Source organism: Cimex lectularius, unplaced genomic scaffold, assembly GCF_000648675.2.
Source record: "Cimex lectularius strain Harlan isolate CLEC.00 unplaced genomic scaffold, Clec_2.1 scaffold301, whole genome shotgun sequence".
Classification (NCBI taxonomy): domain Eukaryota; kingdom Metazoa; phylum Arthropoda; class Insecta; order Hemiptera; family Cimicidae; genus Cimex; species Cimex lectularius.
The window spans coordinates 347,296-369,206 of record NW_019392845.1 but is presented as its reverse complement, the minus strand read 5'-3'; the positions used below and the strand labels follow the sequence as shown (position 1 = coordinate 369,206).

The 21,911-nt window shown below is 34.0% G+C and overlaps 2 protein-coding genes across 5 annotated transcripts; one reads left to right on the top strand and one right to left on the bottom strand.

Moving 5' to 3' along the window:
- The first annotated feature begins 237 nt into the window (after positions 1-237).
- LOC106664518 (60S ribosomal protein L10) lies at positions 238-6,921 on the top strand. Of its 2 annotated transcripts, none has more exons than XM_014390307.2 (5): positions 238-330; positions 478-501; positions 2,918-3,223; positions 6,495-6,657; positions 6,715-6,921. In XM_014390307.2, the coding sequence occupies exons 2-5, from the start codon at positions 479-481 to the stop codon at positions 6,883-6,885; spliced, it is 663 nt and encodes a 220-aa protein (XP_014245793.1). In that variant the 5' UTR covers positions 238-330; position 478; the 3' UTR covers positions 6,886-6,921. The 2 variants fall into 2 exon arrangements, with proteins under 2 accessions (XP_014245793.1, XP_014245794.1); XM_014390308.2 differs by lacking the exon at positions 238-330 and adding an exon at positions 351-369.
- A 375-nt stretch (positions 6,922-7,296) lies between these two features.
- On the bottom strand, positions 7,297-20,840 carry LOC106664517 (probable E3 ubiquitin-protein ligase MGRN1). 3 transcript variants are annotated; one of them, XM_014390305.2, is made up of 13 exons: positions 20,736-20,840; positions 20,440-20,618; positions 20,250-20,368; positions 17,016-17,251; positions 16,766-16,953; positions 16,543-16,700; positions 16,253-16,486; positions 16,036-16,184; positions 15,891-15,975; positions 13,793-13,945; positions 13,565-13,730; positions 11,080-11,219; positions 7,297-7,521 (listed from the first exon to the last, which is right to left on the bottom strand). In XM_014390305.2, exons 2-13 carry the CDS (start codon positions 20,525-20,527, stop codon positions 7,384-7,386), a joined length of 1,854 nt encoding a protein of 617 aa, XP_014245791.1. In that variant the 5' UTR covers positions 20,528-20,618; positions 20,736-20,840; the 3' UTR covers positions 7,297-7,383. The 3 variants fall into 3 exon arrangements, with proteins under 3 accessions (XP_014245791.1, XP_014245790.1, XP_014245789.1); XM_014390304.2 differs by adding an exon at positions 10,342-10,393 and having other exon boundaries at positions 20,440-20,785; XM_014390303.2 differs by having other exon boundaries at positions 20,440-20,786.
- Positions 20,841-21,911: the final 1,071 nt, after the last annotated feature.

Genomic DNA, 21,911 nt, shown 5'->3' with positions numbered 1-21,911 from the left:
ATCAATATTTTTAATAATTCAAATTAAACTGTTTTAAGTAAATAATATAGGCCGCTTTAATTTGTTGTTTAAGGACGGACTAAATTTCAAAAGAGAAGTTTTACATCCGAAATCATGAAGGAAAATTACAAGATTATCTAAAATAAATAAAACAAATTAGATAGAAAAATATTTGATAAATAAACCGTATATATTCTTTCATTTGGAAAAAATCCTTGACCTGCTGGGAATACTTAATCGTACTGTTCATTCGTCTGGTGGCAGCGATTGTCCCTAGAAAGCTGTAACCTCGGACCTCTTTCGTTGTCTTGTTACTGCACGCTTTCTCAAGTAAGTCTAGAGAATTTTTATTCGAAAACATCCTATTCAGTAAGCAAATAATAATAAGAAAAATTTAAAAAATGCAGTCTATACTTTTTCCTTTGCAGGAAAAAATTATAACCGGGCTTTTTCTAAGTAGAACTTGTTTGTTTTCAGGATGGGGAGACGGCCAGCACGGTGGTAAGTGACCTTAGTCTTGTTATTTAAAATAAGTCAAATGGACGCTTTACTGTTTTTCCAAAATTTATTTTTTATTTCTAAGACGTCTTATTTTAAAACGTGAATGCAAAAAGTTTTATTAGATTGCTGTTGACCAGATGGAAATAACCTTTAAATCAAGCCACATATCACTTCCGTGTTTGCTGTATATTAATTTCTTAAGGTGTAAAATGTATCGAGCTTAAAATTAAAACAATTTTGTAGAAATTAGCTTTATTTTTTTAATGTACCTTTTTAATGCAATGCCGTGATAGTATGGCTTTACAGTATGTCTTGTTTCTCAAATTATTCTCTTCTTCAGTTCACTTAGAACATGGTTAAAAAATCCATATGATCCCCTTAGGGCTGCAATTTAAATAAAATTCTTATTTAGCGGTTTTCCATGTTGTTTCAGGAATGCACTGTAGAAATTTCAGCCCTTTAGATCCAATGGTTTAGTCTGCATTGTCTGTCTGTCAAGGAACAGTTTTATATGCATAGAATGGTAAAGAATTCTCGGTATGATCGCTTTAGGGATGGAATTTCAAAAAATCCTTTCTTAGCAGCTATCTATGTCATTATCTTTCATAAGGACATTATCAGTCCTTTAGATCCAGCAGTTTGGTCTGTGCGTTGTCTGTCAATCAGTCACTGAACAGTTTTATATTATTTATTTAAAATTGAATGGACCGTAAAAGTAGTTTTTTTTTTTAAATCCCTTGTCAGGGGATCACGAAGATGCTTTTAAATAAGCCCTAAAAGTTTGATTTAATAATTTTAAAAATAATGGGGTTTCGTGTTCCTAGGTGGAGACAAACATTCCTTTAAAAGCATATGAAGAAAATGGAGTATGTAGGCCATTTTTTAAAAATTACTTTTTTAACAGTCTCTTGAAAACAAAAAATTAAAGTCAATAAACATAAAGTCTTGTATTTTGGTCCTGAAGCCATTAATATTATAGCATAATACACTTTAAAAAAATTCAGAAACTTATGATTAACCTTAAGGCAGATGGACAAATCTCATGCACTCGTGTTCTTATCATTTAATACAAGAACATTGCCTGACAGTAAATTTTTCATGAAGTCTGAAAAATCACTTAGTAGAAGTTCATTCAACTTCTTGATCCCCCCACATCAAACCTGTAGAAGGACACGAGCACAAAAGAAAAGTGGTTGAAGAGCATTGTGGTACCAGGTTTTTCAATCATTGTATAGTTACTGTTGTTTTCCTCCTCTCTATTGTAGAATCACTTGTAGTGCATCTCCCATATTGAATATGTTAATAAGCTTTTGAAATAAAAGCTTGGTAGGATCGATACATTTTTTCCAACTAGTGTGGTAGATCAAACACCCCAAAAAATATGGTAAAACCAAGGTTTTAAACGATATAAGATTTTAAATTCATACTGACGACAGACTGTTTATTAAATAAAATACTGAATACTCCAGATTAAAATAAAAATTAATATTGACTTTTTAAAAAAAAAAAATATATATTCACTAAAGCAGATAAGTCTGTGTTCAACAAATTGAAGTCTTTGTAGTGCATTCCATATCTCCATATGCATTGTCAACCACGTTTCCTCATCTCTTTCACTGTCACATTGAAAGTTAACAGTTCTAATATATTTCTAGTCATGTATTCCTCTATACCAGAAAGTCTATGAAATAATATAATTAGCTCATTAGTATGAAAAGTTGATCTAGCAGTTTTTGTGAATACGGATCATATCAACAAACCAAATAGAATATTTTAACTTGTGGTAGCTGCTTCAACTTGGGAAAAGGAGAAAAATGAAAAGCAGCACACAAGAGAAAATAACACAGTTATGTAAATCCATTTTGAGAAGTGTGTACACAGGTTTTAACATTTTAAATTTTTGTATTGGCCTTATGAACTCTCTATTAGCCAGAGTATGTAGTTGAGTAGTTGTTTGTTTCAATGTAGTTGGGGGAAAGAGAATTATGGAAAAAAAGTCCCAGAGGTGACGGTGGGAATCAAACCATCACCCCTGGCCCTTTTTACCACAGGCTCTACGAGCCAAGAGTGGCTATCACTAAACACTCTGCTATCGCAGTCCGTCCTAGTATGTATGTTTGAATAAATAAAAATAGACTCAAGTTACTTGAAAAGATGTTATTATTTGTTTTTCTCTCTTGCGAAATACGTGGACTCATGTTCATTGAACTTTTAACACATTAAAATCGACCATTAGCATTCTATTCCAAAACGAGAGTGAAAAATAATAATCTGAACATAACTAATTGTATAAAAAAAAATTGGAAAGTAAAGAGTTAAATTTATATATACACTATAATGAATGATATTACAGATTACCTAGATATTTATATTGTTTTGTTCTCAGGAATATTAATTATTGTTTTCATGTTTACAGTTATCGCTATTGCAAAAACAAGCCTTACCCCAAATCTCGGTTTTGTCGAGGTGTCCCCGATTCAAAGATCAGGATATTTGATCTTGGGAAAAAGAAAGCGAAGGTTGACGATTTCCCCTTGTGTGTCCATCTTGTCTCTGATGAATATGAACAGCTTTCGTCTGAGGCCCTTGAAGCTGGACGTATCTGCGCGAATAAGTATCTCGTGAAGAACTGTGGTAAGGACCAGTTCCACATCAGGATGCGGCTCCATCCATTCCATGTCATCAGGATAAACAAAATGTTGTCCTGCGCCGGAGCTGATAGGTAAGTGTTTATATTTAAGTCCTGGTCATTGTTTTGACAAAAAAATTATGATGATAAACGTTCTGAAATGCATCAATCTATGCATCTATGTTGATTATAAGGGACGTAATTCTGATAATAACACTTAAGGTTTTTATTACTCTGTAGCACGTACACTAACATTAAGTGCTTCTAAAGAATAAAATTGACAACAGCCATGCAACAAGGAATAAACTTCTTATACTGAAAATAAACAATTGAATCAATAAAATATGATAAATGGTTAGTTGGTACGATTAAGTAGAAAAGAGAATTACGCTGTTATAATTATAGTTGATTTTGATTATTAGGACTAAAAAAATTTTGAAATACCCTTTTCTTCAAGATCCAAAAACATGTATATCTATGCATCTATGTTGATTATAAGAGACGTAATTCTGAAAATAACACTTAAGGTTTTTATTACTCTGTAGCACGTACACTAACATTAATTAAAGAAATGGTTGACATAAATACACATTATACACTTTTACTATGAGGTTATATAATCCTTCGGGGTGCTGGTGGGGGGGGGGGAAACGAATTATTAAGTAAAGAACAAAACTGAAAATTCAAAAACAAAGAAAAAATTATCCCCTATCAATACCAAATATTTCCACCTCTGGTATGAATCATGTCTGTTAAACACCTTTGCATTCCTTGAAAAAGATTTCTTGCAAAATCCTGAGGAATTATTTCCCATTCCAAGAAAACGTTTCCAATTCTTCTAGGATCTGGGTTTTGCCACCTTATCTTCAGTTAAGTTGGTCCCAAATGAGTTTGATTGGGTTCAAATCGGGACTCAGTGCTGGCCACACCAAGTACTTAACCCCAACCTTATTCAAATAGGCAGTCATTAAAACATGCAATTATTCTGCATTAGCAAGAATCTCTTAGAGAAGAAATTCCACCCCAGAACATTATTGACCCACCATGGAATGTATTCCACCGGAGGAACCCCACAGCATCAGTCTCCTGGCGACTTCGTGCTGGCTGTATCCTTCCTTTAATGTTATTACTCTGGTACTGTCATACTTGCTCAACATCATTGAAAAAGGTTTAAGAATAAGAATATCAAATGAAATCAACAAAGGAAAAATATGAACTGAAAGCGATTTTAGGCACAGCAGAATGGAAGGTCGTAATGCTTTTTTGTGCAAATGGGGTTAGCCTGTTCAAAAATAAACAAAGCATTATTTACTGTTTATTTTGACTACAATAGCTCTTAATTACTTGTAACTAATGTAGAAAGATAATGGATTTAATTTTAAACTAAATAAATTGAGTGGTTCATTAAATTTGTCCATCAGTGTACTATAAACACATACCACATATGCTATATGTAAATACATGCATTAAATACTAGTACTTTATACTTTTAAAGCTACACAATAATGTTGAGATGATGATAAACGTTCTGAAATGCATCTACCTATGCATTTATGCTGACTACAAGGGACGTAATTCTGATATTGACATCATTAGAAGATTTTTTAAAAATAATAGTGCATTGTGGTTGCTAGATTTTTTTTAGAGAAATGTATATGAAGACAATTATTTATTTATTATTTATATATTGGATTTATTAACAACCCAAGTAATTTTGGTATGTATATAACGTACGTATGTTGGTGAGTGAATGTAATGAGCAGAAATCTGTTTGCAACATGTTTATTATGGTTTAAAGAGAGCTAAAACAATTAAATCTTACTTTGTTGTCATTTTTGTTTGCACAAACTTTTTCTCCTTGAGTCCCCTTTTTTGGTGGGGTGCGCCTATATTAAGGGGACTTATCCAACATGTATTTACTTCAGCACAATATTGTATCATTTTAAATTTATTTTGTGGTATTTTATAATTGATATGATGAAAAGATAATTTGATTTTAAACTAAATAAATTGAGTAGTTCGTTAAATTTGTCTATCAGTCTACTTTAAGCACATACCACATACACGTAAATACATGCAGTAAATATTAGTAATTTGTACTATTTAAAGTTACACAATAATGTTGAGATGATGATAAACGTTCTGAAATGCATCTACCTATGCATTTATGCTGACTACAAGGGACGTAATTCTGATATTGATATCAATTGGAAGATTTTTTTTTAAATAATAGTGCATTGTGTTTTTTTTAGAGAAATGTATATGCTATTTCTTTATTTATTATTTATATATTATATTTTTTCGTGGGGTGTCTATGTTAAGGGGTCTTTATCCAACATGAATTTACTTTAGCATAATAATATATCATTTTAAATTTATTTTGTGGTATTGAATAATTGATATGATGAAAAACGTTCTGAAATGCACCTACCTGTGCATTTATGCTGACCTTAAGGGACGTAATTCTGATGATATTTATTCACTTTAATTTGAAGATTTGTAATTAACTTTACTAAAAATAATTTTTCTAAACCACCAGACTGCATCTCACGATCTCTCCAAATTATCATTAACTAATGGTCACTAAATACCACACATTTTTTTAAACATTAGTGTTGGGGCTGAGGTATATCTGTTAGGTGTTGGATAAGTTTCTACCTTTATTACTCACTTTTTACAAAAAAAAATACATGTAGAAGAAGGTGAAAATATTGAAAAAGCTTTCTCGAAAAAATTATCACTAAAAAATCAGACCTGACAAAATACAAAAAAAAAATTAAATCAGTGACTTACCCTACTCAGTGGTTGATTAAATGTACAGATCAGGCAGTGGTAGGACTTCAGCAGCATTGGTGTGGGCAGCTGCAGGTCAAGCAGTAGGTTTGACCAAGGCTCGAATGCAAGTTTTAAAAAAACAAAAAAAAACAAGTTGTGTCAACAGTCCAGTTGTTGATGAGTTAATCTTTGTTGTTGGGCCACAACGGTTTAGGCATTCACATGGCATTGTTGTAAGGTAAAGGTCCTGGGTTCAAATCCAGTGGCCCTGTATATTTACAAATTTTTGTAATATATTTTTTATTTATTTTTTTACTCTGACACCCCCAAGGGTTATGACCTCTGCAGTTGTGAACCCTCATATATAAAAAAATCCCTGTTGTCAACAGGCCAGGCTGATTACCGTGGCCCAGCTGAAAGTGTGTGGCCGTAAAAATTAGTGCTGGCTGCACTGAATTTAAATATAAAAAACATAATGGTTTAAAAATGCAACTGTGTTATGAGATTTATATTTAAGATAAATTATTTATCCATTGCTGATTAATAGAACTTCTGCAGAAGATAATGAAATATGTTTGGAAATTTTCAGGCTCCAGACTGGAATGAGAGGTGCTTTTGGCAAGCCCCAAGGTATCGTCGCACGTGTACACATTGGACAGCCTATTATGAGCATTAGGTCTTCCGATAGATACAAGGCTGCTGTCGTCGAAGCGTTGAGGAGAGCCAAGTTTAAATTCCCTGGTCGTCAGAAGGTACACTGTTAATATTTTCCTGGTTGAATTCTCATACTAATTTCACATTTTTTTCAGATCTACGTTTCAAAGAAATGGGGATTCACGAAATACGACCGTGAAGAATTCGAGAACCTCAGAAATGACGGAAGACTCCAAAATGATGGCTGCAATGTCAAGTACAGGCCTTCGCACGGCCCACTTGATGCATGGAGGAAAGTTCAGACCGAGCTTGCTCAAGCTATGTAATTGTTTATTATATTAAACAACTTTTTAAACAATGTTTTTATTGTTTATATTTCATACATAATCTTTCCTTTAGACAAAAATTATATCCATTACTTTTTTTAAAGTCAAGCCTAGAGGTGGGTAAGTAAAAGAGTGGGTAAATAAAAACAACATAATTCATTTCTTCAATATTTTTATTTTACATAAATACAAATTAATTTTAATTATTTAAAAAAATTAAACCATTATACAAAAATGAGCAACTTTTGTGCAATCAGGGAAAGAAATAATTAAAACAATTAATATTAGTCAGCTTACTTATTCTAATTTTATAATAAGCAGCTTGCACAGCGAGTTATCACAATGAACAAAAGAATCCCATTATATTACATTTAAAATAAATAAAAGCAGTGTTTTAATAAATAAAAATGCATCTCGCCTTGCGCTTTGTCTGATTTCAAAAAAATTTGTGCTTTAAAATTGTAATTGAACAAACAGTGCTATTAATCACATTAGAATTCAGTTATGATGGTTGTTTTTCTCAATGAGAAGGCGGGTGCAACTGTTAGAAGAAGAGTAGCTATCTGCGCTAGACCTGTGACTTGTGGCACTCAGAGGTGTACCAGGAGCCGAATTTCCCAAACGAATAGACTCGTTCTAAAAAAAGTAAACTTATTTTTAAAAGCAATTGTCAGATGTAGATGTGGCTTTATGCTCTAGGGCTTTTTTGTTTCTGCCAAAATTGAAAATTTATAAGAATTCAGGCATAATTTCTCTAGCAGTATCAAGTATCAAGTGGGGTATGATATGTATGTAGTGTCCATGATGTTTCTATTACGATTTATTTTAATTTTATGAATTAATTTGAACAATAAATATAAGTATGGAAATATACAGAATTTTTCTGAGGCTTGGTAATACGAGGGTGTTACAACAACAACGGAGGGGTGCTGCAGTTTTTGATAAATATTGCATTTGTAAGTTTGACAGGTATAAATGCAGGTCTGCTTGACCTATAGTGAAGAGCAATGTATCAATGCCTTAACCATTGTGGCCACTGATGCCCCCTATATTTGTACGGTATTTTAATATGCATACGTTGATTTGTACAAATTTAAAAAAGAATAAAAGAAAATCAACTAATTTCAAAAATAAAATAATCTGGCACTAGAGTACAAAGAATCACTGATCATTCTTCTAGGCTGTCTCACTGGCCAAGTCTTGAGACTACTGCCACTTGAACCTCTTGGGAAGATTACTGGGCATATCGGTTATCGAACTTAATTCGTTCAAACATGTTAATTGCTTGCCAAGGTGAATAAACAATTCACTCTAGCTCGGGAATATGCTGAAGCTGGGCAAATGGATTCTTCATAAATTGATTAATGGTAACAAGCTTCAGGCGGTAAAGATTTGCCTTGCAATGCTTTAATGGTACAAAGAGAAGTTTTTGGCTGGATTTTAATATGCAACAAAAAATATATACAGTAACACAAGGTTATACCTTTGGCTGTCTCTGTCCCATTGAAGTGACGGGTGGTATAATGTGGATAAGGCTCGGGGCCCAAGAAAGGGGTGCCCTCATCCACGTCCCTTTCTCAATCCAGGTTCCTTCATTCTTCCCTGCAATCTCTTCCAACCCTTGGTTACAAGGGAAGGGGAGAGTCCGGGTGAAAAAAAAATGGTCCCCCCTCAGGGCATGGCAACCTCTCTAAAACACAAGCTGTACTTTTGGGTCGGCAGGTGCTTTATCAGAGGCACATGTGGATTAGGTTACCAGATCCTGTCGGCATAGACGGGGGAAGGTGCATAACCATATGTAATACGGGGTAACAGAAATGTTCCAAGGTTCAGCCCCTGTTACACTGGGAATGTGGCAAGACCCCTGGCAGGTACCTAGTAGAGAAGAGGCTGTCTTCTATCTGTGACCTTCGCATGAAACTTGCGTATGACCATCGTTATTCACTCGGCCTCATGGGATATGGCGGATTGGACAATCGAAGCATATAGCATTGAGGATGCTCAGACTATGCTGACGGAGTCCCCCGAATGCGTGAGTAGTGGCGGATGGAAATGGGTAGTAAATCGGTTGCGCCTACTCAAGTGCGCTGTGCAGATGTATGTAATGTGTTCGATTGGCGGCTTTAACCATAGGCAGTCTTCTCTAGGGGGTGATTAAACAAAACCGTGGCCGGAGAGGATCCAGAAATCTCTACGCTGGGGGAGCCTCAATACTCTGAGAGATAAAGTGGCCTTCTCTATCTAGGGAGTGCGAGGGAAACCAGGCTAATTTATTTCGGCCTAGGCCTTTGCGCACGTCATATGGTTCGATGCTTAATGCAGACCTGACCACTTGGAATAGGCAAGCGGGGAGCGAGGTTGTCTTGGCCCCTCGGGGCTGAGTTGCCTCTACATCAACGCTGCGGCAGTAACACACTTCTGTCATATGCGGAGGTGTGCTCTCATCTTGAGAATCAAACCGTCCGATAAGGCAGAAGGCTAGGTGCGGACGTTAAAGATCCTCCTGTCCTTTTAAGAACGACCAAGTATACGGGAAAGCAATGTCCCACTGAAGCAAAAACCAAATTTTCACCAACAAAAAGTGATGCTTTGAGTTGGAGGACTTTTTTAAACCATATATGTATTTAGTAGTCATAATTAACCATATTAATTATTTTAATCATATTTTTTCTAAGGACTTGGTTGAAATGAGCAGTAGCTGTCCAAGTGGACCAGGCTCATTGGTTTAGGGGTTTGGCTTACGGGATATTGAGCCGAAGTTCATGGGTTCAAATCCTGCCATTCATCTCAGCATGCCATATTTTTCATCTCAACCGACCTTAGCTAAACAGCGTACTTTTTGAATGCTCACTTATTGTTTCATTACTGTATGCAGTTCAAATTTTACGAGCTTCCTTGGCTGTCATAGTACCAAGACACAATAAGTAATAATAATGGGTTTTGAAGCGGTAAGATATTAAAACAACAAATGAAAAGCCACCAATTTTTCTGGTTAACTGGTAACAAACCGTAAATAAATAAATTAACTAAAAACCCCTCCTGTATGGTTCTTTTTTCCTTTTGTTTCTCTCCCAAAAAAATAAACACCATTGACTACATTCCACATCATCAAATACTTCAAAGATTAACTCACCTGTATGGTTGTTGTTAGGTATCCAAAACTTAATATATTAAATTAATGGATTTTCTTTAAACCCTAATGTTTAAAAAAGCTAAAAAAGGATAATTCTTAAAAGCCACAAGAAAATCTTCAAGATAATTTAAATTAAATTTTGTAGTAGAAAAATATGTCGTTATTTTATGAAATGTTATTAAATTTATGACAGAGGTGCACTGATGTACCTAAATTTTGATTACAATTTCCCGACACCTGTTATAAAAATTTATTTAAAAAAAAAAGTGACGGTATTTTTAAGAAGCGAGTGATTATAAAAAACAAAAAAATATAAAACTCACTTGTTCAGACTGTTACTCTAGGCAGGCCATCATCTGTTTTAAAAAACTCCACCTACAGAAATCGTCTTGATTTGTTAATAATCTCTTGATAAAAACAATTAATAAATAGTTCAAGATCCATCGGCTCAAATGGCCAAATACTGAAATGAAGTGTTTTTTCTTTTTCTTTCGAAATTTCAACACAGGTAACAACAAACATGCTTGGTACAAAGCTCCAAAAGACACAAAGCCACATCACATATTTTTAATTGAATTAATTGACAAAAGAAGAGGATTTTTGATGTAATGAGAAGATATTAAACAACATAAAATATCGATCGCACATAAAAAGTATCAATAAATTTAAAAGAATTTAAAAGCTTTTATTATTTAAATTAATAATTATCATGCATATTAAAAATATTGAAATTAATAATAAAACGTATATAAAAATTAAGGTGATATATTGAATTTATGAATACACCGAAAGGATAAAAATTTGTCTAGAAAAATTAACTTTTGGGCAATTTTTATATTTGACAGTGATGAAAAAATGTTTTTATTTTTATATACCATTGTTTTCAAGCTAGTAATTTAAAAAAAGGTATTATACAGTCAATATATATGACTCATAAATATGCTTTTTGTATAAATTCTAAGAAAACTGTGAAAAATACTTTTTAACATTTAAAACACCGTAGGGGGGCAGGAATAAATGGTTACAACGGAAGAATAAATTTTTATCTGCAAGTTAATTACCTTGTCATTGTGGAGTGGGCTAGTTGCCGCAGGTGGATCATCGGGTGTGTAATAATCGGAATCGTCGCCAACCGCGATGGTCCCATTTGCCGCAGTTGTCCCTTCTTTTTCCATTAGATTTTCCGCTTTTGCTTTGCCACCTGTGGAACACACAACCTATCATTTTTTTTTAAATACAATTTTTTTTTACCATTGTAGGAATTAACATTCTTTACACTTCAGCAAATAGTATTTTTTAATATTTTGAACTATTGATCAAAACCTAGCTTTAACTATTAAGATCTATGATAATTTAAAGATTTTTAAGCGTGCGAACTAACAATGAAAACAGTATAAAAAGCTGTGATTTTAAATAAATATTAAAAGTTATTAATAAAGTAAAGAATTTCTAATATTTAAGGCATAAACAAGATGATATTCTTTTAGCTTAAAAACTATATATTTTGATCTCAAATAATAAATCATAATGCAAATTACCACTACCTTGTCTTTAATGAATAGTTAAACCCTGATCAATAATAAACAGTAAAAACAATTTTATAATAAAAGCAATAAGTACTATAAAAAATGATTATGTATTAATTATTGCATTAAAAATTCATGAGATATTTCTTTGTGATCTTGATGAACCTGTAATTTGGTCATTCCTGATCATTTTTCCCCGGCCTTTCTCTCCTGTCTTGGACTGTCAGACGTGTTACGCCATTTGGCCGCCTTCATTGTTAGGGGACTGTCTTAAATTTTACAGTGCAGATAAATCAAGCTAAAGATATCTATAAAGACCTGAGGAATTGGTAATTTTGTAAAATATTTCATTTATTATCAATCAATATTATCCCTCAATTAAACAAGCCTCTCCTCAGGGGATATAAACAAGAATAGCAGTTTTTAATATTTGCAATTTGGTTGTTACCAAATTCAAATTTCCTTTGTAAAATGGAGAGGAGCAAACCAAAACATTGGGGATGGCAAAATGGCAAAACACGACCGGCAGACAGGAAGGGTAGGAATAATGATCGATAATGACCAAATTACAAATAATTATTTAATATTAATTTGTGCTGGATTGAAAGAAAAGAAGTTAAAGAAAAAATTGTTTTAAATACATATATCTTTAGAAAAAAAGCCAGATAGAAATCGCAAATTAAAATCTTTCCTCTTTTTTGAATTATAATTAACAAACTAAATACATAAGCACCCATTGTCTAGAATTATTAATTGAGGCAAAATGATAGCTATGTACTTATTGACGATTTAGTCCAATTCAGGAGATAATATTTTTTAGAATTATTTTCTTAATGTTTGAAGCCAATTAAATTCTTAAATGTTATTTTATTAAAAGTAATTAATTAAAAAGACAAAAAATTAGACATATATTTACATATTGTAGCACTCCCCCTGCCTTGTATCTCGTTTAGCTTTTTATAATCAATATTGATTTGAATAGTGGAACTGAACTAGAAGATAAAGTGAAAAAAATTAAATATTACTTATTATTAATTAAATAGAACCTATATTTAAATTTAGTTCAAGGTTCAAAAATAAGTACGTATATAAATATACAAATTTGGCCGTATACAAATGTGCGACCATGAGTAGATAGATAAAATATCTCCACTGGAAAAATAACGTTTGAAATCATCGTACCCTCTTGTGAAGTGAAAGCTGTTAAAATCGTAAGCAACGCAGACCACATGTCACACCAGCACATATCCCTCTTGATAATGTGCCGTTGCGTTTATTTTTACATTTTAAATTAATAAAAGTATTGCAAGAAAAAAAGTAAAAAAAAAAAGAAAGAAATAGAAGTAAAATCAAAGCAAGGATCACAGTATTAGATGTTCTGTAACAAGTGATTGTCCATGTGCAACCAAGCATATGAATATCCCATTTTCTATATACAAATAAATTAATTTAAAATAACTCAGGAAGTTTTATTAGCTTTGTTCTGTCCTGAGTACCATTAAATTAATTTTATGTTTAATTTGGAAAGCAGTCACTCGCACAACTTCAAATTTTAAAAAACTAAGAACTAGCAGGGATCAGGAAATTATTGAACTGTTTTGCACTCAAGTAGAAATAATTTTTATTTATTCAATACAAAGGTAACCATAAATAATAATAATAATATAATAATAATAATGGTGATGATGTTTATATGAATATAATAAAATTAAAAGGATGAACAATGATTAAGTATCGCAATCTTAAGTATTAGTCTAAAGGTAACTTAATTTTAAAAAAAATGTTATAAAAGTGAAATATTTCAACCGATTAAAAGGTTGCCAAATGGCAAAAAATGGAAGGGTATCAGTCTGTTAGAATGAAATAAAAACAATCCCCTATGATAAGTGTTGTTGAAGTGTTAAATTTACTAGCACCAATTGAGGAAAATTATTTACAAAAGTTTCTATTTTATTTCATGATTGAATTATGTACATCTAATAGATGTGCTAGAAGCTTTGATTCTACTTATGGAGCAGACCTTGTGATGTGGGTGACGATCCTCTCCCCTGAGGGCCACTGTGGCCAGGGCTTTCGTCGCCGACGCTCAAATCCTCGTCGTCGTCATCATCTTTGCTTCCTTTCCTATTGCTCAACAAGGGGGACATTTTTTCAGCCTCGCTGTCCACTTCCTCTTCTACGCTTGCCTACAGTAACAATGTAAATAATATAGTGTAATTTTTTTAAAGGTTGTTTGCTTGTGTTTTACTTCATCGTGTGTTGATGCGGTCTCGTTAACAGTCTTGACGGTGTCTTTAGATTTCGGTTTTTCCCTCCAACGGCTAGACATTGACGGCGATTTTCCTTTTTCTTTTGGACTAGATCCCTCGTTTTCCCTTGCCAAAAGTACTGACATGCGTACCTTCAACAAAAAGAGTATCGTTAACAAATTATAATTGTTAAGATAAATTAACTCGCCCCACCATCCCAGGTCTTTTAAGACAATATTTACTATATATATATATATCGGAGGAAGAAATAATTAGTAGAACTATTTTATCAGCTAGAAATGATGAAGTTGCAAAAAAATCATCTTATTGTGAAATGTCTACTAGGAGAAATATTAAGAGGGTTCATAGATCAGTAGCTGGTGACAAAGGAGACAATGAAAACGTAAGTTTATAGTATCTCATTCAATATTTACAATCAATGTCACATTCAATGCCTCCTGCAGAACTGTACTTAAGAGCCAGTACAGTTATACTATTAAGAAATTTGCCTAATGGGGCCTGTTTGATAGTAAGAAAATTAATAGGACGATACTACACTGCAAAATATTAACTGGGAATAAACATGGAGATATTGTGCACATCCCTCGAATATATTTAGACACCCCAGGAGAAACCGAAATACCCTTTGTTTTGAAATAGTTACAATTCCCGTCTAGCAATTGCTATGACCATAAATAAGTCACACGGTCAAAGCTTTGGTAAAATAGGTTTGATTATAAATTCAAAAAACTAAGAACTATCAGGGGTCAATATTTACACATAGACAATTCTATATAGCTCTTCGAGGTTTACAGCAAAGATAATTATTAAAATAGAACGCAAATTAAAAGAAAACAGCATAGAAAATATATTTTTTTTTTTTTTTTGACAAAGCATTGGAGTACTGTACAAGTTATTTTTTCTTGTGAGCCTATCAAAAATCGAGAGGCTTGGAATTTTTTGAGCTTATTATTATTATTTTTTGATTTGCTTTTTTTAAAATTATATATTTATAACACTAATGGGGGCTCCTCTTGAAAATCCCCAGGCCACACCACAGCATCTAGCACCTGCTAGCTTTTTTATGAGGGGATTAGCGGGCAATTAAAAAAAAAAAAAAAAAATGGGAGCAGCGAAGCAGCCTGGGATTGGCGAGCGACGTGAAACAGTGATGGAGTCCCACAGTTATTATTTTTTAAGACTAAAAATAAGAATAATTTATTTACAAATAAAACAAATATGTACAAAAGTGTAATATGTTTCAGACTCCCTGCCTATATACTATTGACTAATAAGTTGTACAATTAAAAAAAAAATAAAATAAAATAAAAACAACAAAAACCTTAACATAATAATTTTTACAATCTACCTCCACTGTATTCCTCCTAAATGTAAAGTTATTTTATTAGCTTGTTTCAAACAAAAATATAAATGTTATTCCATATATGTTTAGTGATCATAATTGACATATTAATTATTACAATTAGGGGACCGCGGTAGTCGAGTGGCTAATGTGAGAGACTCTCGATTCCCACCGTCGCCTCTGGCCCTTTTTTCACGATACCCCCCCCCCCCAATATAAACACATATAAGAATTCGTCACCATGGTTAATATGCATAGATCATAAGGCAAAAAAAAAAAAAAAAAAAAAAAAAAAAAAAAACATTCAATTAATTATTCTTTTTATCTAGGTCTCGGTTGAGATGAAAGAAATACTTAATTGAAGTAAATTTATTACTCACTTCGTACATAAAAATCCCTACTATTCGCATCCTAACCCCTTACCCTTTGTCTTCGTGACAAAATAATTAATTATTAAACTAAATTATTAAATTAAATTATTAAAACTACTACTAACTAAAAATTTCGCATAAAAATATAATTTTTTTATTAAATCGTTTTATTTACAAAAAAAAGAAAAAAAAAAAGATTATTAGTCTAAAATGTCCACCTACTATAACTTTTTTACCGACGCGGTGCGAGTGTTAATTACATTATTCAGAAATAAATTTGAGGAACAGCATTTTGAGCAATAACATGATTTTGTGCTGAACAAATTAATTTTTTTTTTGTACATACATATAATAAATACCAACCTCGGGTGTGGAACAGGACACTTCTTTTTCATAATCTGGGCTTCCTACCATTTTAGATGTTTTTGGGGTCCTTTCTAAACTTGATCTGAAATAAAAAACATTACATTTAAACTAAATAAATTATAATTAATTTAACAAGTCTTACCTGTTCAATAAATGTGTTGGTATTTCTAAATCTGGATCTTCAAGTGATTCTAAGTGCAATGTAGCTGGTGGCCTCATCGTTGTCGGGCCGTTGAGAGCCTCAATCAGAGAAACGCCTTCATAGCCGGATGGTATATTTTCACTACTTCCCTAAAAGACAATAAAAGTTTAAAACATTAGATAAGAACTTTAAATAATAATTTTTTGTGTAAATTTACTTCAGGTGGTAAATTCGGTAGAGGTGAATTTGATTTTTGCAATGCCCTGATTTGCAGAAGTGCCCTGAAAGGTGCTCTACAAATTGGACAATTGTTGGCCTGGTATCTAAGAGAATCAGCGCACGAATTACAGAGGCAAAGATGACGACAAGGCAAAATTAGAGTATCACGGACATCACACATGCAAATAACACATTCTGCACCATTATCTTCTGTCTCTACATCACTGTTTGCCTAAAAAAAGTTTTTATGAGAAAAAATCATTAATTTTTTACTTTTTAATGAATTACCTTGGGGTTTTCTATGTTTTTGTTTTCAATGCCATAAATCTCTTGTATGAGGTAGCACAGTCCATCTACAAACAGTTTCTGCTTCAAGGCTTTGAGGACGTAAGTGCCATCAGAATGTCTTTCCACGACAGAAATACACGTATGTGACTGTCTCGTGTCTGTACAAATTTTCCCTTGAGTAATATATTTAATTTAAATTGAAATGAAGTACGGCGCCAATTACCATCAGGTCCGTCTTGTGCCACACAATGGATGGCTATCGGAATAATCTCTTTTTCTGGGTTGAAGTACAGTTCTTCAGCAGAAAATTTACTCGGGTCGAATAAATGAGAAGGCTGCGAGAACAGCTGGTTGGCTCCTTTTTGATAATGGAATGTTTCAGACGTAAGGCTTTGATCTCTCGGTGTATATCTAAACATTTATATTTAAATTTTAGAAATTGAAAACTGTGCAATTTACAGTGTGTTACTTACACAAGGCCATTTCCAACAATGTCTTCAGTGCAAAAATAATAAATAGTTATGGAAGTACGGGCATCACAGTCAAAAACGAATTCAATGTTGTACTGGATATGCTTGGCCGAAGAGTCGCCGTCGGATTTTGTCGTGATAGGAACAGCTTTCACAAGTCGTAATGACTCCTTTCGAATATTTACAAGGCTTTTGAGAGTTTTGGTCGGCTCATTCGGTTGCGGTGGTGGATAAGGAAACTGAGAAACAAAGACCAACTAGGTATAAATAATATATCTAGTTATAAAAAATTAAATGACTAAAAAATAAAGAGTTCATGAATGGTAATGAAAAATGTTACAAATTGTTTAACCATAGAAGTTGTTGTTGTCGGGTATACAAAACAAATAACTAGATTGTTTAATTAGAATTTCCCATGATATAATTATAATAAGTTAATAAGTAAAAATTCTCTCATTTTTAAAATTAAGAGCTAAAAATTTTTTTTGAGAAGAGATCATTCATTATGAACTCAGCAATATCAGCATTGAAAAGTACATAAATTACAAATGATTAAAATATATATATATTTAGGAAGATTCTTACTCGGGGGACCGCGGTAGCCGAGTGGTTAGCATGAGAGACTCTCACGCCGCGGTCGTGGGTTCGATTCCCACCGTTGCCCCTGGCCCTTTTTTCCCAATAACCCCCCAAATTTGAACACACATATACGAATTTGTCACATGGCTAATATGCATAGTTCATAACGCCAAAAAAAAAAAAAAAAAAAAGATTCTTACTCAAAATCATGTTGACAATATATATATTAATTTATATTGCCAGACAAATATACAAGATTTGGACCAAAGTAAGTGTACGTGTGACAACCTTGAATGGCCTATTCTTAGCAAGCTCTTCTTTCATTCACATTTTCCCAGAAGTATTTAATATTTAAAGGGTAGAGTGTTTCTGCTGACCTGCCCACCAATGCTGTCATCTTTTTTTTTTTTTAAATAGCAATTTTAGTGACATAGGGCCAGATCAAGGTGGTAGGTTAGGAGGCTGAAATGTCTTGGCCTTCATCGCCTTTCTATTACTCTCCAGACCTGTGTCTTGTTCGTCAATTCACAGGCCTCAACAGAATATTCTCATTCCGGCTGATAGTGCAAAATGTAAGGGCCTGTGATTGTAATGGTCCTGGGCATAGACGAAGTCTCAGCAGAGACGATACTATAAAGAGACCATCACCTTAACTATTGTTCAGGAGGATCCCTGTAAGAGGTCTGAAAAGGAGAGGTGGGGAGGACAAAAAAGAAGCAATTCCACCCCTATCCATTCAAAAGGAGTAAGCCTCTCATTTTCAGAAAGTACCCTTTGCTGGGTCCCAGGACATGAAGTAGGAAGGCGTCAGAAAGCAGATGCTCCTGGAGGATAGGTCCTGAGCCCTTCATTGGACACAAACCAAGAACCTCCTAACAAACTTGGAAGGAAAGAAGTAACATAATTAGAACATAATAAGAAGTAACATTAAAAAGGGAGCAGGAAAAACGAACAGGATTCTTAAGAGGACACTGCAAATTAAATAGACATCTGAATAAGACTGGCATAACCCGTCATGGCACATGCAAATTCTGCAAAGAAGCTGAGGAAACACAAGCACACCTACTACAATAACAAACTGGTGCTACATTTGCCAGCATGAAGTGTTTTGGTACAAACAATGTAACTGTTGAAGAGATTCAACCAATGCAACCAGGCCTCATTGTACTATTGTAGGACTCGCCTGTGTGCTCTAAGCACAGAACGGGGCATACAACCACTCTTAAAGGGTACAGTACATGCACATCTACAGAAAATGGAATACCCATCAAGTACTATATACAATAAAACTGCCCTCTTTCTTTCAAAAGTATTAACACAGAACCCAGATACTTGCTACCATACTCACGCACAATTCTCATATTAGGTAGCATCCAACGAGCTTTCTATATGGAACCAAGGAATTGCACCCTTCAATTAGAGCAACCTTTCTCACCGGATGCAAGCTTTGGCCCAAAAGTAATCTATGTGTTAACTTTTCAATTAATTAAGGTTTTGGTTGAGATAAAAAAAGTCAGTGTCACGAGCGGAATTCGAACCAATGACCTTTGGCTAAATACACCACTGCTCTACCACTTGAGCTATCGTGACTTCAATCCACTCGGACACTATCTTCTCAACTCCACCTTTTTGAATTTTCCCTCCATTTTGCCATTTTTTATCTCAACTAAAACCTTAATTAATTGAAAAGAATTTATTTATTGTGTTATAATCCATTACTGCTTTGACTAGCAAATTAATAGAAATGAAAAATGATGGAGTGAGTGTGGTATTCAATCCTTTTTAAAAAGATAGTTCCTACTCACAGTAAGTTGTTTTGCAACGATCCGGATTTCAAGCCTTTTAGCTCATCATCAGGTTGAAGGACTTCTAAAACCTGATGATGAGCTAAAAGGCTCGAAATCCGGATCGTTGCAAAACAACTTACTGTGAGTAGGAACTATCTTTTTAAAAAGGAAAGAATTTATTTGGTCAAGTGAACCACAAAACCTAATAAAATGTAATAAAACTATGAGTTAACTTTATGGCCTATCCTTGGATGAGGATGACCCATGTATTACTGTCAGGTCCCCCAAGGACCACCTATCGACAGTGCTTTTGATACGTGAAAGCTTCTCTGATGATGTTGCCACTTTCTTTTAATACGTTTTTTATATTTTTTAGCATCATGGGGCTCAATTGCAGTGTTTATGTCTGAAGGTTGGACCTTGGCTGCCTTTCTTTACCCTCCAGACCTGTGACCAGGCACCCAGACAACCATAAGAGCACAACGAGGGGGTCGAGTTCTAAGAACTTGGAATGGTAAAGGTATGGTGGAGTAGACAACTTGGCTAACATGGCGAGATCGTTCCCGACAAGTGGCCAAGGCTGTGCTTTAGTCAGACAGAAATTCAATCCATTAAAGACAGAAACCAAGATGATTCAAAATAACTAAACTGTAGGTTATCACTTTGCATATCTAACAAAAAAAAACCTCTTCACATCTGGCTTTATAATCAAAAATATTGTAATGTCTACTGGACTTGTATGACCCTATTTATTAAACATTAATTCTTGGGAAAAACATAAAATTATATTATTTAAATAATAATGGAAAACGAAATGTAATTGATGATTATATAATTGGTTGTTAAAAATGCCACAGTTCTTGTTACTGACAGGGGTCGGTCGGCTTCCGAGGAAGTTAAGGTCCGCATTCTCCCCAAAGAGATAGGCCTCCGGTTGCGGAGTGTCAAACCGTTCTCCTCCCATGATGAAGTGGCTACCGAAGTAGTTGCCTGTAAAATAATAAGACGGATCAAGACGAATGAACGATAAAGTGGGATGTCATGTTTGGACCAGAACTGACCTGATTTCGGTGGGTACTTGTAAGCATGGTTGGAGACGACATCGACCTCTTCGACGCCAGCATTCTGCCTGCTGGCCAAAGCACCCATTCTGCTTTTGTCCTGATCAGCACGGATTAAACATTTTTTGACTTCGAAAAGGTTCGCAGAGCCTGAGACCCAGTCACTGGAAGGTCGGAGGCTAAATTTTAACATAGATCCACATTTTACAGCAGGAACGAGTATCGGTCAACTCGGCTTGACAGGACACCAATATCACTCAGAAATCAGAACACAGAGAAAACAAAAGTTCGCTTACTCTTTACTCAAGGCCGATGCCCGTTGCCCTTGGGTTGGGTCGTACTCAGTAGTCAGTAGTCAGTACTCACGCTCACTCTGCAGTCGGCCTTCGTCTAGAATATCGACTTTTCCCCAGCGCGTCACAAGTTACGCAAAAAAGGACAAAGGATGAAAAATTAATGTCCATCGATCTATAAAATGTAATTTATTAAAGTGATCATCAAAGATCAATTTTAAAGGCCCATAATTTCGAATTTACTCCATGGATTCCAATTAAACAGAGTTTTTCCACATCCTACATGTATTTGTTAAATTTAAACAATGTTTGTAAATCCCAGGCCCTGAAGATGATCTCAATAAAGATCGAAACGTTGGCACGATAAAGAAAATGTTTTTCTGAAACCTTCGTCACACCAGACCGCATCTAACGATTTCTGAATAATTATAGTGTTCGGCTATTCGTGTTACAAACTTTGCAGTAGATTCTACATTCAAAGAGGAACCAAAAAGTCCTAATTAACTATGGTCCGAACGTCAACAGTTTAGGAGTTATTTCACTTTTTCTGATTTTTTAAGATTTCACGACCTTGCTTCAAATAAACAATGATAACTCCAAAACTAAAAGATTTTGGTCAAAACCGTTGATACCATTGAAAACTGCGTTAAATTTCCAGGAAGATGTAATCAATACTAAATTGTAAACCTTCGTGAAATAAGCGTTTGAGTAGCAAGAACTTCGAAAAATAATTTTTTTTCAAAGCTGAAAAACTTACTATGGTGATTCTAAACTACTATTTCCAAACCCAGAGACCAGCAATTTTCAGAAAACGTACTCCATTTAACATCCTTTTTAGTGGTGTAATTGCTTTTTTAATTACTTTTTTCAAAGATGAAGAAATTGATGGTGGAAAGGAAACAACGTGGTTGACGGATTTGTCGGGTGGAAATTAAAAAAAAACACACAAAAAAACAAGGAAATTGTGAATGAATTTATTAAACGTTTTTTTAATAAGCAGGAGTACGTTTTCTGAACAAAATCAGACACCCATTATTAGAAATGGGGACTGACTACATGATCCCGGAAACAATCTTCACAACTTCCTATAGTCTTAACGAACTACAAAAGAGAGGAAGAACACAGGAGAGCATCAGATACAATGATATGGTGTACAGATGGCTCCAAAACAAACAAAGT

What these genes read in the sequence shown, in the direction of transcription:
- LOC106664518 (XM_014390307.2), top strand. Translation starts at nt 479, where the DNA reads ATGGGGAGACGGCCAGCACGGTG. An exon ending in GGGAGACGGCCAGCACGGTG is followed by an intron (nt 502 to 2,917) that starts GTAAGTGACCTT and finishes TCATGTTTACAG; the next exon opens with TTATCGCTATTGCAAAAACA. An exon ending in AATTCCCTGGTCGTCAGAAG is followed by an intron (nt 6,658 to 6,714) that starts GTACACTGTTAA and finishes CATTTTTTTCAG; the next exon opens with ATCTACGTTTCAAAGAAATG.
- LOC106664517 (XM_014390303.2), bottom strand. Translation starts at nt 20,632, where the DNA reads ATGTTAAAATTTAGCCTCCGACCTTCCAGTGACTGGGTCTCAGGCTCT. An exon ending in TACCGAATTTACCACCTGAA is followed by an intron (nt 16,185 to 16,252) that starts GTAAATTTACAC and finishes ATTGTCTTTTAG; the next exon opens with GGAAGTAGTGAAAATATACC. An exon ending in CCAACACATTTATTGAACAG is followed by an intron (nt 15,976 to 16,035) that starts GTAAGACTTGTT and finishes TTTTTATTTCAG; the next exon opens with ATCAAGTTTAGAAAGGACCC.